Raw genomic sequence first — 16,501 nt, forward strand, 5'->3', positions numbered from 1 at the left:
CATCTGGGGCGGTGCGCTTCTGTCGTGAGTGGTGTTTCTTGTGCTGGCCAGTGGGGAAAGCTGCGGGGGGGCTGAGCAGTGTAGTGAAAAACCGTCAGCGGGCCAATACCATCAGCACAATACCTCGCAACCATGTGGGGTCAGGTGTGTCGCCGGTCGCTAATGACTGTTGTTCGCTCATTTTGCAGTACATCATCAGCGGCCAGTTTCGGTAGTCGCTTGCGAATCCCGGAAGTCATCGCAGTACCTACAACCCGACGTCAGTCCTACTGCGACCGTTCCCGGACTCTTCTTCCTTCGGCAGTGTTAGCCAGTACCAGTCGATTTTATTCGACTCCCATCAGCAAGGAAGGTTTCGAGGACGATTTAGACATGTAAGTAAATTCCCTCGTGTAAAGCCAAGCAAGCGGTGTAGCCAGAGCCCCAGGTGCTGCTGCTACCACCCCACATGTGGTGCGGTTGGCACGTGGTTATGGCGTGGTTGTAAAAAAGGGGGTTGAAAATTGCACCTTTTTAAGAGTTAGCTGGGTCATTCATGCTTGTGGCAAGTGAAACGTTCCGCAGCGTATTTTTGAGCGGCCGAAAGTTGCCGTGCGGTGTTGGAAAAAAGCAGCATTCGTAGGTTGATTTTATTTGGCCTTGGTTCGCCATGTTGCAAGAATCAAGATGGCTGCCGTTAGTCACACACATATCTGCTTTGTCGATGACGGGATTACTTCCACCACGAGGCGTCATTCGAGCCGTGCTCTCGGGTGGCATGGAAAGCTCGTGAGAGTGAAAGAGAGAGATTGAGCGAGGGTTACGAGGCAGTGTTGCCTGATGGTAGGTTTTTCGCTCGTTCGCACACATTACGCGCTCGCATGTGTTTTGCTGGTGTGCGTATGTGCGAAGCGATGGCTATGGTTGTACGGGTTTTGCGTGTGTGCGTGTGTTTGAATTTAGCGTGAGATGAAGGGAAGAAAATTCGACTGGGGGTAAAAATTGTACATGAATAGTGTGGTGTGTGTGAGAGTGCATGCGTGCGAACGCCTATAAGCGCCATTGCGCCTTGAACGGCGTTGGTTGGTTGTGTGTTGGCTTGTAGAATTCATACTGTGGCACGGGAAGGGCGCACACACAAGCGCGTGGTGAAATAGAGAAAGTAGTTAGCCAAGAGTGCGCCCATTTTCGAGCGGCCCGAAGTAAAATCACTCAAAAATCTTTGAAGATAAAAAAAAAACAAACCTATTTTCCCATCAACCGTCCAGAGTCGGTTATGATACGTTTTTTGGTGCTTGTTCTCGTAAATCTGTCCACATATCAGCATCAACCAACACACAGACAGCGATGCCACGCTCAAAACGCAGGCTTCATTCGAGGTCCGGGTCCAGGGCGTCTGTCGGCGGCCGGTACGAGGAGAAGCGTATGAAGCATACAGAATCCGGGGACTGCTATAAGAGTGCGCGGATATCAAACACAAGCTCGTCCCGTAGAAAACGGAAGCGCTCGGAAGAGTCTCACCACCAGCGCAGTGTCGGGTCCACCGGTGGCGGCCACAGGAAGAACAGATATCGGGAAGAGAAACCGTCGCGGCGCCACGAACAGCAGCAGCCACAACCACATCGGACGTCCCGGAAAGACCGCGAGCGGGAGCGAGAGCGCGAGCGGGAACGCGATCGAGAGCGGGAACGAGAGCGCGAGCGGGAACGCGACCGGGAAAGGGAGCGAGAGCGAGAGCGCGATCGGGAGCGCGAGCAGCGGGAGCACCGGCCGGAAGTGACGAAACGGCACAGCCCCATCAAGAACGACTCCCACGGGCATTTGATATACCAACCTGGTGATGTAGTACATAATAGATACAAACTGTTATCTACCCTAGGTGAAGGTACGTTCGGGCGCGTCGTGAAGGCGAAGGACGTGGAGAAGGAGCACACGATCGCGTTGAAGATCATACGCAATGTGGACAAGTATCGCAAGACGGCCAAGCTGGAGATCAATGTGCTGGAGGAGATCATTGCCAAAGATCCGGCCGGCCGGCACCTGTGCATCCTGATGCTGGACTGGTTCGACTACCACGGGCACATCTGCATCGCGTTCGAGATGCTCGGCCAGAGCGTGTACGACTTCATGAAAGACAATAAGTACCAGCCATTCCCGATGGAGCAGGTCCGGCACATGTCCTACCAGCTGTGCTTTGCGGTCAACTTTCTGCACAGCATCAAGCTCACGCACACGGACCTGAAGCCGGAGAACATACTGTTCGTAAACTCCGAGTACAACACGGTCGTCAGCAGGACGACGCGGAAGAACCGCGAGCTGCGCCACGTCAACTGTAGCGACATTCGGTTGATCGATTTCGGCAACGCCATCTTCGATCACGAGTACCACAGCACGATCGTCTCGACGCGGCACTACCGGGCGCCGGAGGTGATACTCGAGCTGGGCTGGGCGCAGCCGTGCGACGTGTGGTCGATCGGTTGCATCATCTACGAACTGTACCTGGGCATAACGCTGTTCCAAACGCACGACAACCGGGAACACCTCGCCATGATGGAGCGCATACTCGGCCCGATACCGTACCACATGGCGAAGAAAACGCCGACCCGATACTTCCCGCACGGCAAGCTCGACTGGGACGAGAAAACGTCCGAGGCGCGGTACGTGCTGCAGAACTGCAAGCCGCTGATGCGCAGCGCCATGTCCGATGCGCCAGAGCACATGCAGATGTTTGATCTGATCGCGAAGATGCTCGAGTACGATCCGAAGGATCGCATCACGCTGATGGAGGCGCTCGACCATCCGTTCTTCGCGAAGCTACCCCCGCACCAGCGACTGCATCGATATGGCAGCGATAAAAGTATGTCCTCTTCTTCTTCTGTGCCGCCGAGCAGTTCGCGCGAGTTCTCGCACAGTCTGTCGCGATGAAATGAGCATGCGCTGCTACTGTTGCCGCCGCTGCTGCTGCTGCTGCTAGCGGTGGAAGATATGATAATATTAGAAATTCTGATTCGCACACGCATGTACACTGACCTAACTATCATGACCATTAGGTGTAAATCGACTCTCCTAGCTTGCAACCACCAACCCATAAAAGCTATTAATTAAAAAAAAAACACACATACGATCTTTAATCGAAACCGAAGAGAGTGAGATATTGAGAGAGATATTGAGAGATAGAGAGAGAAACTGAACTGAACCATCAGTTGAAAGTAACAGTAACCGAGCGAGATTTTGCAAGAGGAAAATATCACATGATTTGTATCTTTTTATATCGTTTTATCCTTCAAGGGCTCCGAGATTCGAGCGAGAAGACTACAAGAAGGAACCGTACCACGGTGTGAAGCGCACCGGGACCGAGTTCAAGCGCGGAACTGGAACGACCGGTTCGCGCCCCGGTGGTGGTGGTTACGGTGGAGGTGGTGGTGGTGGCGGCGCCGGCGGCTATGGAGGCGGCGGTAGTCGCTTCGGTGGGGGCGGTGCAGGAGGCGGCGGGTACCGCAATAAGTGGGCGGATGCCGGCGGGATGACCAAGATCGATTGGAGCAAGATGACGCTGGCCCCGTTCAAGAAAGATTTCTACCACGAGAACTCGATCGTGCGCAATCGCTCCCAGAAGGAGGTGGATCGCTACCTGGCTAAGCACGATATCACGCTGATCGGCAAGTGCCCGAAACCGATCACCGAGTTCGACGAGATCGAAATACCCGACTACGTCAAGCGGGAGATCGACCGGCAGGGGTACAAGAGCCCGACGCCGATCCAGGCGCAGGGCTGGCCGATCGCGCTCAGCGGACTGAACATGGTCGGCGTCGCCAAGACCGGTTCGGGCAAAACGCTCGCCTACATGCTGCCCGCGATCGTGCACATTAATCACCAGAAGCCGGACCCGTCCGTGCGCGGTCCGCTGGTGCTCGTGCTGGCCCCGACCCGCGAGCTGGCGCAGCAGATCCAACAGGTCGCGACCGAGTTCGGCTCGTCGTCGTACATTCGCAACACGTGCCTGTTCGGTGGCTCGAGCAAGGGACCGCAGGCGTCGGATCTGCGCCGCGGCGTCGAGATCGTGATCGCCACGCCCGGTCGGCTGATCGATTTCCTCGAGTCCGGCACCACGACCCTGCAGCGGGTAACGTACCTGGTGCTGGACGAGGCCGATCGCATGCTGGACATGGGCTTCGAGCCGCAGATCCGCAAGATCCTCGACCACGTCCGGCCGGATCGTCAGATTCTTATGTGGTCCGCCACCTGGCCCAAGGAGGTGCAGCGTCTGGCGCGTGATTTCCTCGGCGACTACGTGCAGATCAACGTCGGTTCGCTGGAGCTGTCGGCGAATCACAACATTACGCAGCACGTGCGCGTTATTGCCGAGAAGGACAAAAACCCAGAGTAAGTGTACTCAGCCAGCTGGTGCTAATGACTGTCTCGTCTCGAATTATCACCGAGCACAATGTTGTTCCACAGTGGGTCCAATGCTAACGTATTTTTATGTGTTTTCTCCTCCCCCTTCTTCTCTCTGCCCATCGTGTACCCCCTTTCATCATTCGTGGCGCAGGCTGGGCAAATTGCTAGAGGAACTGTACCATGAAGGCAATCCGGGTAAAATTCTTATCTTCACCACCACCAAGCGCCAGTGCGATCGGATAAGTATGCAAATCAAGCGCTACGGTTATGACTCGGTATCGATGCACGGCGACAAATCGCAACAGGAGCGCGAACGCGCCCTGGGCCGCTTCCGCAATTCCAGCTCCTGCATCCTGGTAGCAACAGATGTGGCCGCCCGTGGTTTGGGTAAGTGTTTTGGTTACGTTTTTTTGCCTACAAATTGTATATCATCAACTGTATCTAAAATGAACGGCACCCGTATATAAACGACGTCACTTGCGAATGAGTATGAATGAGAAAACAGTATGAACGCGGACCAGCGTGGAAGGTTATTCGTATGCATGGCAACAGCGAATGAGCTTGTGGCTGATGAAATCAATGATGATGATGTCAACCAATCATTATTAACACACACCAAGCAATGTTTGTAGTGTGAGCCTTTCCTCACGGTGTGCTTGCGCACGGGCATGCTTTGCAACGATAAGCGTGCTTGCGCACACACAGCAGATGTTTTGTTCTTTCAATCTTTCCCCATTTCCACGTACGAAAAAAAAACGCGAGTTGAGTATAGAAAAAAGCATTGTAGCGCGAGAACACGTGTTCTTTGGCAGTTCTAATGTTCATCCTTAACGTGTAGCGTTAAAATATGTACCTTAAATGTTTCCTTATCATCGAGCGAAGAGATCATCAAAAGCTACTACCGTATTCCCTCATGTAAATCGCCTTTCTTACGGTCAAATGATGAGATTTGTTGTGCGCGCGCGTGTCTCTTAAGCTCTCCCTTTTATTTCCCTGTGTGTGTCCCTATACCGAAATGCGTCTCGGCGAACAGCAAAAAAAAGCTCCCTTTACTCAACTTTTCCGCTTTCTTCTTCTTCTTCCCGATCTCGTGTCGTACTTTCTTTTACAGAGGCCGAACCATCTTGCTGCTGTGGTGGGGATAGTGAGCAAAAGTACATCTCAGCCCGCTGTTTTACATATGTTTCGCCCGTACAATGAACACACTCGTGTGCACCAACATCAAACACTTCCTCCGACTACACTCGGCGCAAAAATATATCGCGCGTCTCGATCGCCTCTCCCAAACCCAATTGGTATTGGCGTCGTGTGCGCGCGCACGCGCTCGTTTACGCTGGTGGTGGTGGTGGGTGCGCATTCATGAAAAAAAAATGTACTGGACGGGAAAAGTGTATGTTACTACACGGTGCCAAAACCTTTCACATAAAAAATGGCCCTAAAATATGAAAAAAGGGAGTGAGAGAGACAGAGATGCAACATGGTCACGATACCAATATCCTCGCCAGGGGCAAAGGTGTTACCGATTGAAACGGCCTCTTCACACGTGGTGGTGTTGTGCTGTAGTGTGCTACCTTCCAATTGCGCAATTGAGTGGCCCAATCCCTCCGTGATGGGAATTGGGTGGCACGCGCTAAAACGAGAGACTAGCTCACTGCAGCAGTTCGCACGACGAACGTATCACCACATTGAGTATATACTGCGTTAAAACACATGACTACTACTACTATCAGTGCTTTCGTACGCACACACACACACACGTATCATCATCAGGATAAAAGTAACAGGAGAAAAAGCGGTGCACAAAGCGAATCTGCCTCAATATTCGACATCACAGACCCTTGAGAAAGGAGGTCGAACATGCGATCGACGGTTGTGAAATATCCCTTCCCTCGAGCTATCGGGATCCGATATAAACGACACCAAGTAATAAGTCATACTAAGAAATTGTGCCTAAAATGAGTAAATCTTTATTATCGATCGATCGATACGAAAAAGCGATCCATTTTCGAGAAAAGTAATAGCATAACGATATGATTCTATCAAAAAGAAGGGACCTTACCTTTGCACAAATTCAACTGAACCACCATTCTCGAAGGGCAGATATTCAAAGTTATAATAATATTTCGTAAACCAAAAAAAAAAAACAACTGACACCGCACAAACCCTGAAAGCGCGTCGTCGACAGCTCCAATACACGGACACTCGGCTTTGTTAAATGTGATGCGCGTGTGTTCCGGAATTGCGTACGGAAGAATATGCGGTCTCGGGATACTGCGTGATATGGTGGTTTGATCAATCCTCAACTTTCTGATGGAAACACACAGACACTCACTTCACAAATTACGCACAAGACAACCAGAAGCGCGCTCGGAGCACGGCTCGGTCCAGGATAAAACACACAACCATCCCATTGCTGAGTGAGCGCGCAAGCACGAAGACAGCAAAATGAGAAAACCGTGTTGTTGACCGGGCAGCATCAGCAGCAGCAGCAGCACAGATAGCACATCGCCGCAAGCGCCGCTACGTCGACGTCCGTCCATATCATCCCCTCTATGGCGGTGTGGTGGTGGTCCGAATAGCATCGACCGTTTTGGACGTGTAGCACAAGGCACAAACCCGGGAGATGGAAGGCGGCGGCTATGCTCTGCAATCTGGTTGTTGAACGCGCGCAGTACCATGAATCGCAGCTGTAATAGTAGTAGTAGTAGTAGTAGTAGCGGTATTCAAGAAAGACACACGACAATCATCTTCTCCTTTGCCACCAACCGCGCTCGACGCGAGATCGACACACACTCGTCGTCGCTGCGTGGTACCAAACTTGAGCGTTCCTCAAACGCGTCCCCGTGAGCTTAGTTCGGGATACGTCGGTTCCGTTTTCGCCCCTTACTAAACGGGGACGACGATGATGGAAGTAGAGGGGGTGTGCGCGTTGTGCATCTTCAGAACGCGCGGAGAGATACGTTCGTTTTACCGTTGCGCGCTCGATTGAGCGAGTGAGAGGGGATTGTGGAAAGAGCACTAACGTATGTGTGAGAACAAAAAGGAGTAACGCTGTGTTTACTCCACTGGAAAGGCTCTGATGAACATATAATTAGTGACGGTTTGTATTTTGTGCTGTTCATACTTATGTTGAAGTTCTTTTACTATTATATTATTAGCGTTTATCGACTAATCACACTACATACACATCATACGCATATTAGAAATGATCAGGGAAAGGTTAGAACGTCTGGGAAACTCTGTTCACTTCTCTAACATGGTTGATTAAGTACACTATCTGGTCAGTTATGTTAGAAGATCTAATCGTGTTGCCAAACGCCAAGTCATGTAGGAGAGACAAAAGAAGGGTAGCTTTTGTGTACAATGTTTTGTTTTAGCAGGGTAAAGTTCATTTGAATGCAACACATTTTTCTATGATCATATCCCCCCCCCCCCTCCCCTCACTAGATTCGCTACTCATTTTAATCCGTAAGCTTGTTCCATCGTATTTCACACATCATCGCTTATCTTTGTTTTTTGTTTTACTTTCCCATTGATCCTTTTGTTGAACTCCCAGCCAAACCCCCCTCCCCCCCCCCCCCCCCGCATCCGTCGAGCAATGCTAATGAGCATTTTAATTCTTCATCCTGTCTACCGAGTATAGAGTCGCTGGCACGAATGTCAACTAATTCCGTGTTCTGCCAGTGCTATTAAATTTCACTCGAAAATTATCCACCATCTTCGGCACAAACAAAACTCAACGAACGTCTCTCACAGTGTCGTTGCAGCGTATATTTTATTCGCGGAAGATACACTCACATCCTGTGAAAGAAACTGTAAAATCGTATAGAAGTGCGTTTTAAAATGTTCCTTAAAATCAAGCATTATTAAAGCTCTCCTTTCCCCCCTACACACATCCATCCAACGGTGGGATCATTTTAATCCTTTTTTATTTGCTTTTTCATTGATTGGCTTTCCTTTTCATCGCAAAAATCCATCAAACACATCATTCACGAGTAGGAAATAGTGAAGTTTGAGTAGGTCGCTTGCGTATATTTACTTCAATTTTTTTTAAGAAAAAACATATGAAAGTAAAAACTACCAAAACAAACACAAACCTCGCAAATCCAACAGGAATCTAACGCTGTCTTTCTTTCTCCTTATTTCTGTACGCTTCTCTCACTCTCGTGCGTCCCCCGTGCGCTGTATCCCTGCAGACGTGGACGGTATCAAGGTGGTCATCAACTATGACTATCCGCAGCAGACGGAAGACTACGTGCACCGTATCGGACGTACCGGGCGCTCGAACGCAACCGGCGTGGCGTACACCTTCTTCACGATGGCCGAGCGCAAGCAGGCGCGCGAGCTGGTCAACATCCTGCAGGAAGCCAAGCAGGAGATACCGTCCGAGCTGTTGCGCTGGAGCCAAACGGCCAGCGGCAGCGGCGGTAGCAACCGGCGCTACGGAACCTTCCGCGGCGGCAACGGCGGCTACGGCGGTGGTTACGGTGGCGGATATGGCGGTGGTGGCGGCGGCGGCTATGGCGGTGGTTATGGTGGCGCGAAGCGACCGTACGAAAGCAGTAGCAGCAGCTACTCGAATGGCGGCGGCGGCGGCTATGGTGGCGCCAGCAGTAGTTACGACTCGCGATCCACCAAACACACCCGGTTCGACGATTAAGTGAAGTGTGCGGCGACACGACGCAAGTGTGTGTGGGTGTGTGGATGTGTGGGACACTCTCTCACACTCACCAACACACGCACGTACACACACTTCGTTGGATTTTGTTTTAACGTACAAGAAAAGAAACGTGCGCGCGTGGATCTGTAAATGCATTCATTTGCAATTAATTCCTTACGAATAGAAACTTAAGTTCAGTTTAGGACCCTTTTTTCTGTTGCGCCCTATAACCCACCCCCTTCCCCCGCCACCGCTCGTTTGTTTCTTCGTGTTCCAGTTCTCTTTAGTTATTTTTATGATTATTGATATAACGCGCTAATTTTCGTTTTGAAAATCCCACTCCCGCGCGCCGCCTGTTATTATCCGATAGAGTTACTTTCTTTTAAATCCACATGCATAATATTACACAGCATTAATGAATTGGCGTTTTTCAGGCGAGCGCGCCCACACAACCACCCACCACCCACACTTACACATTTCATTTGACTCTTTAGTAAATCGGGTGATGATAGTGGTCACAGAATTATGTAAAACCTAGGACACCACCCAACCAACAACTCCTACATTACCTTTACCCCCCTCATGAGCATTACTTTCGATACAGTATATGCAGTTAGTAGTGTGTGCGTGTGTAGTATGTGCGATGGAAAGAGAGAAGGGGGTACACTTCTTCTGTCCACAGCACACACGCGTCGTAGAAAGAATCGAATTTCCAACATCTCTCCATCGGTCTCGGTGTATTGTGTGTACTAATCACCACCAACAAATTCAGGTGTGTGTGTGCGTAATTAAACGACAAACAAAAAAACACAGCAAGAACAAGAAGAGCACACTATATTTAGAAGAAAAAAACAAAAGAAACTATTATTACTTTCTCTCAGGCAAGCAAAGGTAAAGTAGACCATCATAATGCAGCTCAGTATAAAGTCGTAATGTATGTGTGTGTGCGTGTATTTCTTAATATTATCAAACATTTTCTAAAGCGGGAAGTAAGAAAGAGAGAGATTAGCAGAAGCGCTACTAGCCAACAGAAGCATATGCGGAGGTTTTTGTTTTGTACTTCTTTTTTTTTCTTATATTACTCTGTGATAAATGACTAAAGCGTGTGTGCGTTTTGCCCACTACACCACACACACCTGTATAACAACAGAAAATCATTACAACAAGCGCGCAGCACATACAAATTCCGCGCAAAGATGATGGCGCGCGCTTGCAGCTGACGAGGAGGATGTGTCCCACCAAAGGCGCCCCCACCCATTGGCTTTATTAAATTAAGTGCGTTTGTCCCTTACGCGGGGGCAAGAACAAAACGCCGTCTTTAAAAAGCGCACTACCCGCCGGCGCGGGGTGGGACACATCATCGGAGTGTTGCGGTTAGGATAATATACCAGCCCCATCAAGAACAACATCTGTGCCCGCGCAAGGCTGCTTTTGCAAAGTCCACGTTTTCTCCGCGACTCTCCTTTCGCTAGCTTTGGTGGGAATAGAGGCTACATTAGGGAAGGGCTGAAGGAACGGAGGGAGGATTATGAGCGTAGATTCTCTCCGAAGTAATAGCTCCCCTCCTCCGACGGCCGCCCCAAGTGTAGCCTAAAATGGAGAAGGAAGGGTTTTTACCACCATGTTGGTAAACTTTTCTTTTACCATTGTGTCCACCTCCCGGCTGGAGCAGCAGCGAGAAGAAAAGTGAGGGAAACGCGAACATTTCTTTTTGATTTGTATGAACCCGCATCATTTGATCTACTACTTAGAGAGAGAGGGAGAGAGCCGGAGAGATACCCCGCCACCCCGGGAACAACAAAACCATGTCCAATCGACAAAAGAAAGATACAAAAAAATAAAGATATTTTAATTTTAAAACACTAAACAAAATTCGAGTCGTCGTGTTTTCTTCCGAGATGTGTGTCCTCTATTTTTGGGCTGTGTAAACTTTATTGTATGTTCTACTCGAAAAGGGTACGGTTTTTAGGTTGGGTGGGTGACGACCATCGCGAGAGCCCCAACGCAGATATAAATATTGGGAAATAATAAATTAACTTTCTAATGGGTTCGGAAGAAAGCCGGAAACGAAACATATCACTCACACCACCGTGGTCCTTTCGTTTTTCCTTCCCCTTCCGTTCGCTTGGATATACCACCACACAACAGGAGCATTAAATGCCGAGCGTTTTGCACAGATTGTAGTATTTTTTGCTAATTTTAGGATTATCCAAACACTTGTAGAGATCGTTGATCTTCAGACAGTCCGTCTTGCTGAGTGCCTGCCGCTGGCCCAGCTTAATGCCGGGCATCTTCGTTTCGATCGTCGTTTTGCCCTTGCCGATGCTGAAGTAGTTCTTGCCGTAGTGCATGATGCTGTTGTAGTCGTACTCGAAGCTGTAGGTGGTGTTTTTGAGCGACTGCTTTTCAAAGTTCGATTTAAACGCTGCAAAGAAAATGGAAATTATATCATTTGGTGACATTGCATTAAATTGGATAGTCTCATCTTTCTTTTCTGCTGAACCTCTCCTTACCTGGTATGATGTTGTCCCAGATAATCTTGACAAACCGATCCCGGTCGGCACGTGACTGCTCGTGGAATATGCCGAGCGCGTGCATCAGCTCGTGTATGGCGCGCCCCTCGTTGCCGAGACAGTTCGGGCTGCGATCGTCCGGCGGCTGCAGGGACACGATCTGCGTACCGCCAATCTTGCCGACGTAGCTCCAGCACCCCTTCGGGTACTTGATCGGCCAGATCAGCAGAAAGTCCTTGTCCTTCCCGTTCCACGGCACGAAGTTGACGCACGTCATGAAGTTGAGCGTACGGATCGCCTGCAGGATCGTGACCTGATCGTCCACGTCGTACAGCGGGCTGATCGCGTACGGCACCGTCCCGTTCGGCCACACCCGCTCCGGAAACACGTCCCAGTTCAGGCCCACGCGCCAGTACCGGTACATGCGGTTGTCCATCGCCATATCGCCCTGGAACAGGCCGGGCGTCACTTCCGGATCCTGCTCGGTGCTTTCGAGAAAGGCGGACTGCTGCACCAGATCGATCCCGTCCGGTACGGGTGGGTTTAGCACGTCCGGGATTTTGGGTAAAATGACGGCCCCGCTCACACTGGCCCAGCGAACACCGGTGCCGACGACCGCCACGGCACACACGACGGTACACCACCAGCACCAGTTGCGGGACATCTCGAAGCGTAACGTTGCAGGCGCAGCGCAATAGACATACACACACACTCGTTTTCCTATAATGCAGCACCGGGATTTGAGGCGCCACCGTCCGTTTGTGACACTGGGGCAATCCGCAATCCCAAAAAGAAAGGGAAACTGTTTTCAACGGTGGTAAGTCCACAGATGCCTGGAGTCAATCACCGACTGGCCCTGATCTTGCTCGCACTGGGGACAAGAAATTTCTCCAGCCACCAACACACACACACAACAAATTGACATTCCGGGAGGCACACGAACGCGCGCGCTCGTCGTTGTTCGCGCAGTGAAAGTGAAACTTGTTTTGCGCTGGCCGCCGGCGAGAGAGAGAGAGAGAGAGAGAGAGAGAGAGAGAGAGAGAGAGAGAGAATGGGTTTTGCGATCGGTAGTGACCGGTGTTGAATCCCCTACACTCGAACGCACGGAGGGAAGGGGATTGATATCTGATGTTAGGGGATGTTGATGATGCTAGTCCGTTGTTTGGTTTTTTTGTTGCTTTACTCCGTTCAAAGCTTGCCCTCAAACGAGCCCCACAACCGAACGATGGCGCGGTAATTTATGGAACTGGTCTTAGGCTCCGCGAGCTCATGTTTCTGCTTGCGCGGTCAGCTTGCGCGCACTGTCATCGAGCAATTTCTTATAGCTTCTATTGCACTTTCTACGCAAATGGGGTTGGGTGTATGTTTTTGTTTGCGAGTCTGGAAACGACGCCCAACATACATTGAGGAACTCATGGTCCATTTAGGTTTCAGTTCAGTTCATGTTGATTTATTTTGCTTCATTCCATTTCCCCACCTACAATAATCGGTGGTGTGCTGTTCCGTCGAGTAGTGTGCAATCGCATAATTAATTCGCTACATAGTTCTAGGTATGTATTAATGCTAATGGGAGAATTTCGTTTGAATTCTAATGCGCTAATAAATGGAATACAGCGATAGATGGTTCTAGTATTTACCATCAAAGTAAACCGAGTTTTGGAAAGAACAGGATAACTGAAAAAAGAAGAAACAACCATATTATTACACAGTTTGTACAGAAGGTAGCAGAAGATAACGAAACTTACATCGCTATCGCTGGTAATTGTAATGTTTTGATCAGCAGCAGCCGCCGCCGGCTTCGTATTCTGCTGCTCCTGCGCCTTGGTAGCGGTTTTGGAAAACATCAAAAGCTTCGGCCTTCCGCTCAGCAAAAGATTCGGCTTCTTGGCAACCGGAGCTTCCTTCGCCGCCGCCGTCGCCTTGGTCGCTTTGGTAGTTTCCTTCAAGCGGACAAGCTCCTGCTTTTTGCGCTGGCAGCTTTCGACCTCCCGTTCCAGCTCCGCATTGTTGCGGTTTACACTTTGCAAAGTGCTCTCCAGCTCGTTTTTTTTGGCAGTCAGAATCTCGACGCGCTCTCTAGCTGCTTCCTCCTCGCGGATCACCTCCTCTAGTGTGTGCGTCAAGCTTGCAATGTGCTCCGCATCCTTCGACTTCATATCGTTGAACTGTGTGTCCATCAGCTGGTTTTGCTTCTCGAAGTGCTGCATTTTGTTTTTCAGCTCGGTCTCCCAGGCTTCTTTTTGGCGTTCGTAGTTTTGCTGCATTGCGGCCAGGTCCGATTGCACCTGGTCGCATCGTGTTTCCTGCTCGCTCAAGCACTGCCGTTCGTGATCCAGCTGACCGAGACTCTCCTGGATGGCGTGCACCAGGTCCGCAAGCTTGGCTTTCTGCTGCTGCACCGATTCGGCCATGCTGGATGCGGCGCATCTCATCTCGTAATCCTTGTTGCGACATTCTTGCTGAAGTTTGGCCTTTTCCAGCGCAGCATTGCTCAGCTGCTGGCTGGCTTCTTTCACGATGGCTTCGCCCCTTTTGATTGCGTTCTGTAGGACGGCGGCTAGAATTGGAATTGGACATTACAATTTAATATTAGGCGTTAATAAAACAAAATTGACACGTGTTTTATCCTTTTATCTTGCTAATAGCATGGTAGCAGAACATTTCAACAAAAAATTCCAAATATTAATGGCCGAGCTTGAACGTCACACAGAGATGATGGTCATTAATCTGCAGTCCTTCTATGTGTATATGAAGGCTTTCAAAGAATCGAGGAGCAGAACACTTTAGATAGCATAAACAAAGCAAGACGAAACACATTCGAAGCCGAGGCACGCCATCCAATGACACCGAACTGCTTCAGAGCGTTACGTGCTCTTAAGACTTCTTCAGGGATATTGAAAATATGGTCCTAGTGCTGCCAAATGTCATGAGCATCATGAAATGTTCACCAACGAAGACAATGAACATATCCGTGGTAGCTTGATGCTCATTGCTGATACTCAATGAAAGTGCTCACGTACATAACTGTGATGACCAGGGGTGAGACTCAAACAGCTGGTGGATCAATCACAAGCGCCGCATATCTGCCATGACTATCGTGATGATCACCGACAGAAAATGTCGCGACCAAGTGACTGACCAAGAGTTGGTTGCACAAAATGTCACCAAGCATGTAATGGTAGTAACAACTAGTTGAGTCTCACCTCTGATTATCACAGTAGAGCTCGTGACGCTGACATGTCTTTCTTTCAGCCAGAATTTGTCATGACTATGTTGGAGAGGCGGTCCCGTGGTACAGTCGTCAACTCGAACGACTCAATAACATGACCGTCATGGGTTCAAGCCCAGAATACACCGTCCCCCCGTAGCAAGGATTCACTATCCGGTTACGTGGTAATGAATTAGGTCACGAAAGCCTGTATAGACCGGCATGTCCGCGTAGGACGTTACGCCAAATAGGTGATGTCAGTGACATTTTGCAGAACTGATCACAGTAAAAAAAGTCATGACGTAGTGTCTGACCAAGCGATGGTTGCAAAAATGTTACGAAGCATATTTTGGTCACACCAATCGTTTTGAGTATCACCTCTGGTTATCACAATTGAGTACGGGACGCTGACATGGATATTGTTTCAGTCAGATTTTTGTATGATATTGGCAGTGACATTTTGCAGCACTGTAGGACCCAATCAAGCTAGGATATAGGTGGGAAATATGAAGGGAATTTTATATTAAGGGAATTGTACTCTTCTTCTTCTTCTTCTTCAGCACAGCAACCGTTGTCGGCCAATCGGAGTTGAAGACTGCAGATCGGACTAATTGGACCTTATGACCATTTTGGACAGGATCTCCTATTCCTAAATTCCTATTCCCATCACTATTATTCCCAAGGAGGAATTCCCAACACGTAACGTTCATTTCCCGTTAGAAAAAGACCAGAAAATGTACCACAATTATGAGAACCTCTGAAAACCACTATAACTAGATGCCTAAGCCGGCACACTGGTCCGCCATTGGGCCCATCATGAAGAAAGAGTAGACATCAGATCAAATCTACAGCCTAAATCTTATTTCCACATACCTTTCGGAGTGATATCAGATAGCAACTTCAGAATTTCGTCCACTTCCGATCGAGCCAGCGTATCATCTTCCTTCATCTGGGCGCGCATCTCGTCGTTCGACTTAATGATTGCATTCACAGTATCAAGCTTCTCGCGCAAACGCAACGAAGCGGACTGCTTCTGGCGTTCGCTGGAACAGATAGAAACGATGTAAGCTAAGCAATTTGAGGGTTAGGATTACCATTCCGGCTACCGAGACTACGTACAGAGTTTTGACGTTAGTTTTAAAGTTGTGCTGCACGATAAGGTCCCGTTTGGTTTGCACTCTCTCCTCCAGAGCTTTCTTGAGCGAATGCTGCAGCTTTGAAATTTCTTTCCGTTGCTCGACGTGCTGTATGGTTAGCTGCACGACTTGCAGCAACGAGGCCGTTTTACCTTGCTGCATCATTTGCTGGATTTGCATCATCATCTCCTGGCAGATGGCTCCTGGCTGACTCGCTGCTGGGTCCTCGCTGGAGGAACATTCGCCACCATCCGTGTATGCACTCGGGCTGCTGCTGCTTTTGTTCGACATTTTTAATATACTGGCTAACTTTCCTACAAATGTCTTGGGCAATGCGTAATTTGAGTGGACTTAGCAAAGCTGCGTTGAGAACCGTCCGACGCCTTCTGGATTCTAACCTGAACTAATGTACCAAATGGAAAAATTGAACTTCAAAGCGTCAGGTCGGACATGTTTTGTAGTATGCGCTGTCAACAAATCTCATATTCAAGGTTTCCACAGGACATTGCAAAATATAATATCAAATTTAACAATTTCGCAAAAATAAATACTTTAGCATTACCAAAAAAATCTGTACATAAAAAAAACTGAGGAGTTGTTGTGCATT

General features: G+C 49.3%; 4 protein-coding genes across 4 annotated transcripts; 2 read left to right on the forward strand and 2 right to left on the reverse strand.

Moving 5' to 3' along the window:
- The first annotated feature begins 275 nt into the window (after positions 1–275).
- On the forward strand, positions 276–3,248 carry LOC121590652 (dual specificity protein kinase CLK2-like). The gene is made up of 2 exons (XM_041910498.1): positions 276–374; positions 1,304–3,248. Exon 2 carries the CDS (start codon positions 1,327–1,329, stop codon positions 2,902–2,904), a length of 1,578 nt encoding a protein of 525 aa, XP_041766432.1. The 5' UTR covers positions 276–374; positions 1,304–1,326; the 3' UTR covers positions 2,905–3,248.
- LOC121590651 (ATP-dependent RNA helicase DBP2-A-like) lies at positions 282–10,904 on the forward strand. The gene is made up of 4 exons (XM_041910497.1): positions 282–374; positions 3,268–4,362; positions 4,529–4,764; positions 8,574–10,904. Coding segments are annotated over exons 1-4 (1,797 nt in total). The 5' UTR covers positions 282–372; the 3' UTR covers positions 9,038–10,904.
- A 17-nt stretch (positions 10,905–10,921) lies between these two features.
- LOC121590654 (astacin) lies at positions 10,922–12,884 on the reverse strand. Its single transcript, XM_041910501.1, has 2 exons — positions 11,551–12,884; positions 10,922–11,462 (listed from the first exon to the last, which is right to left on the reverse strand). The coding sequence occupies exons 1-2, from the start codon at positions 12,212–12,214 to the stop codon at positions 11,191–11,193; spliced, it is 936 nt and encodes a 311-aa protein (XP_041766435.1). The 5' UTR covers positions 12,215–12,884; the 3' UTR covers positions 10,922–11,190.
- Positions 12,885–12,972: 88 nt separating this feature from the next.
- Positions 12,973–16,317, reverse strand: LOC121590653 (golgin subfamily A member 4-like). The gene is made up of 4 exons (XM_041910500.1): positions 15,878–16,317; positions 15,632–15,801; positions 13,296–14,107; positions 12,973–13,224 (listed from the first exon to the last, which is right to left on the reverse strand). The coding sequence occupies exons 1-4, from the start codon at positions 16,183–16,185 to the stop codon at positions 13,177–13,179; spliced, it is 1,338 nt and encodes a 445-aa protein (XP_041766434.1). The 5' UTR covers positions 16,186–16,317; the 3' UTR covers positions 12,973–13,176.
- Between the last annotated feature and the right edge of the window lie 184 nt (positions 16,318–16,501).

This window comes from Anopheles merus, chromosome 2R, assembly GCF_017562075.2.
Source record: "Anopheles merus strain MAF chromosome 2R, AmerM5.1, whole genome shotgun sequence".
Taxonomy (NCBI): domain Eukaryota; kingdom Metazoa; phylum Arthropoda; class Insecta; order Diptera; family Culicidae; genus Anopheles; species Anopheles merus.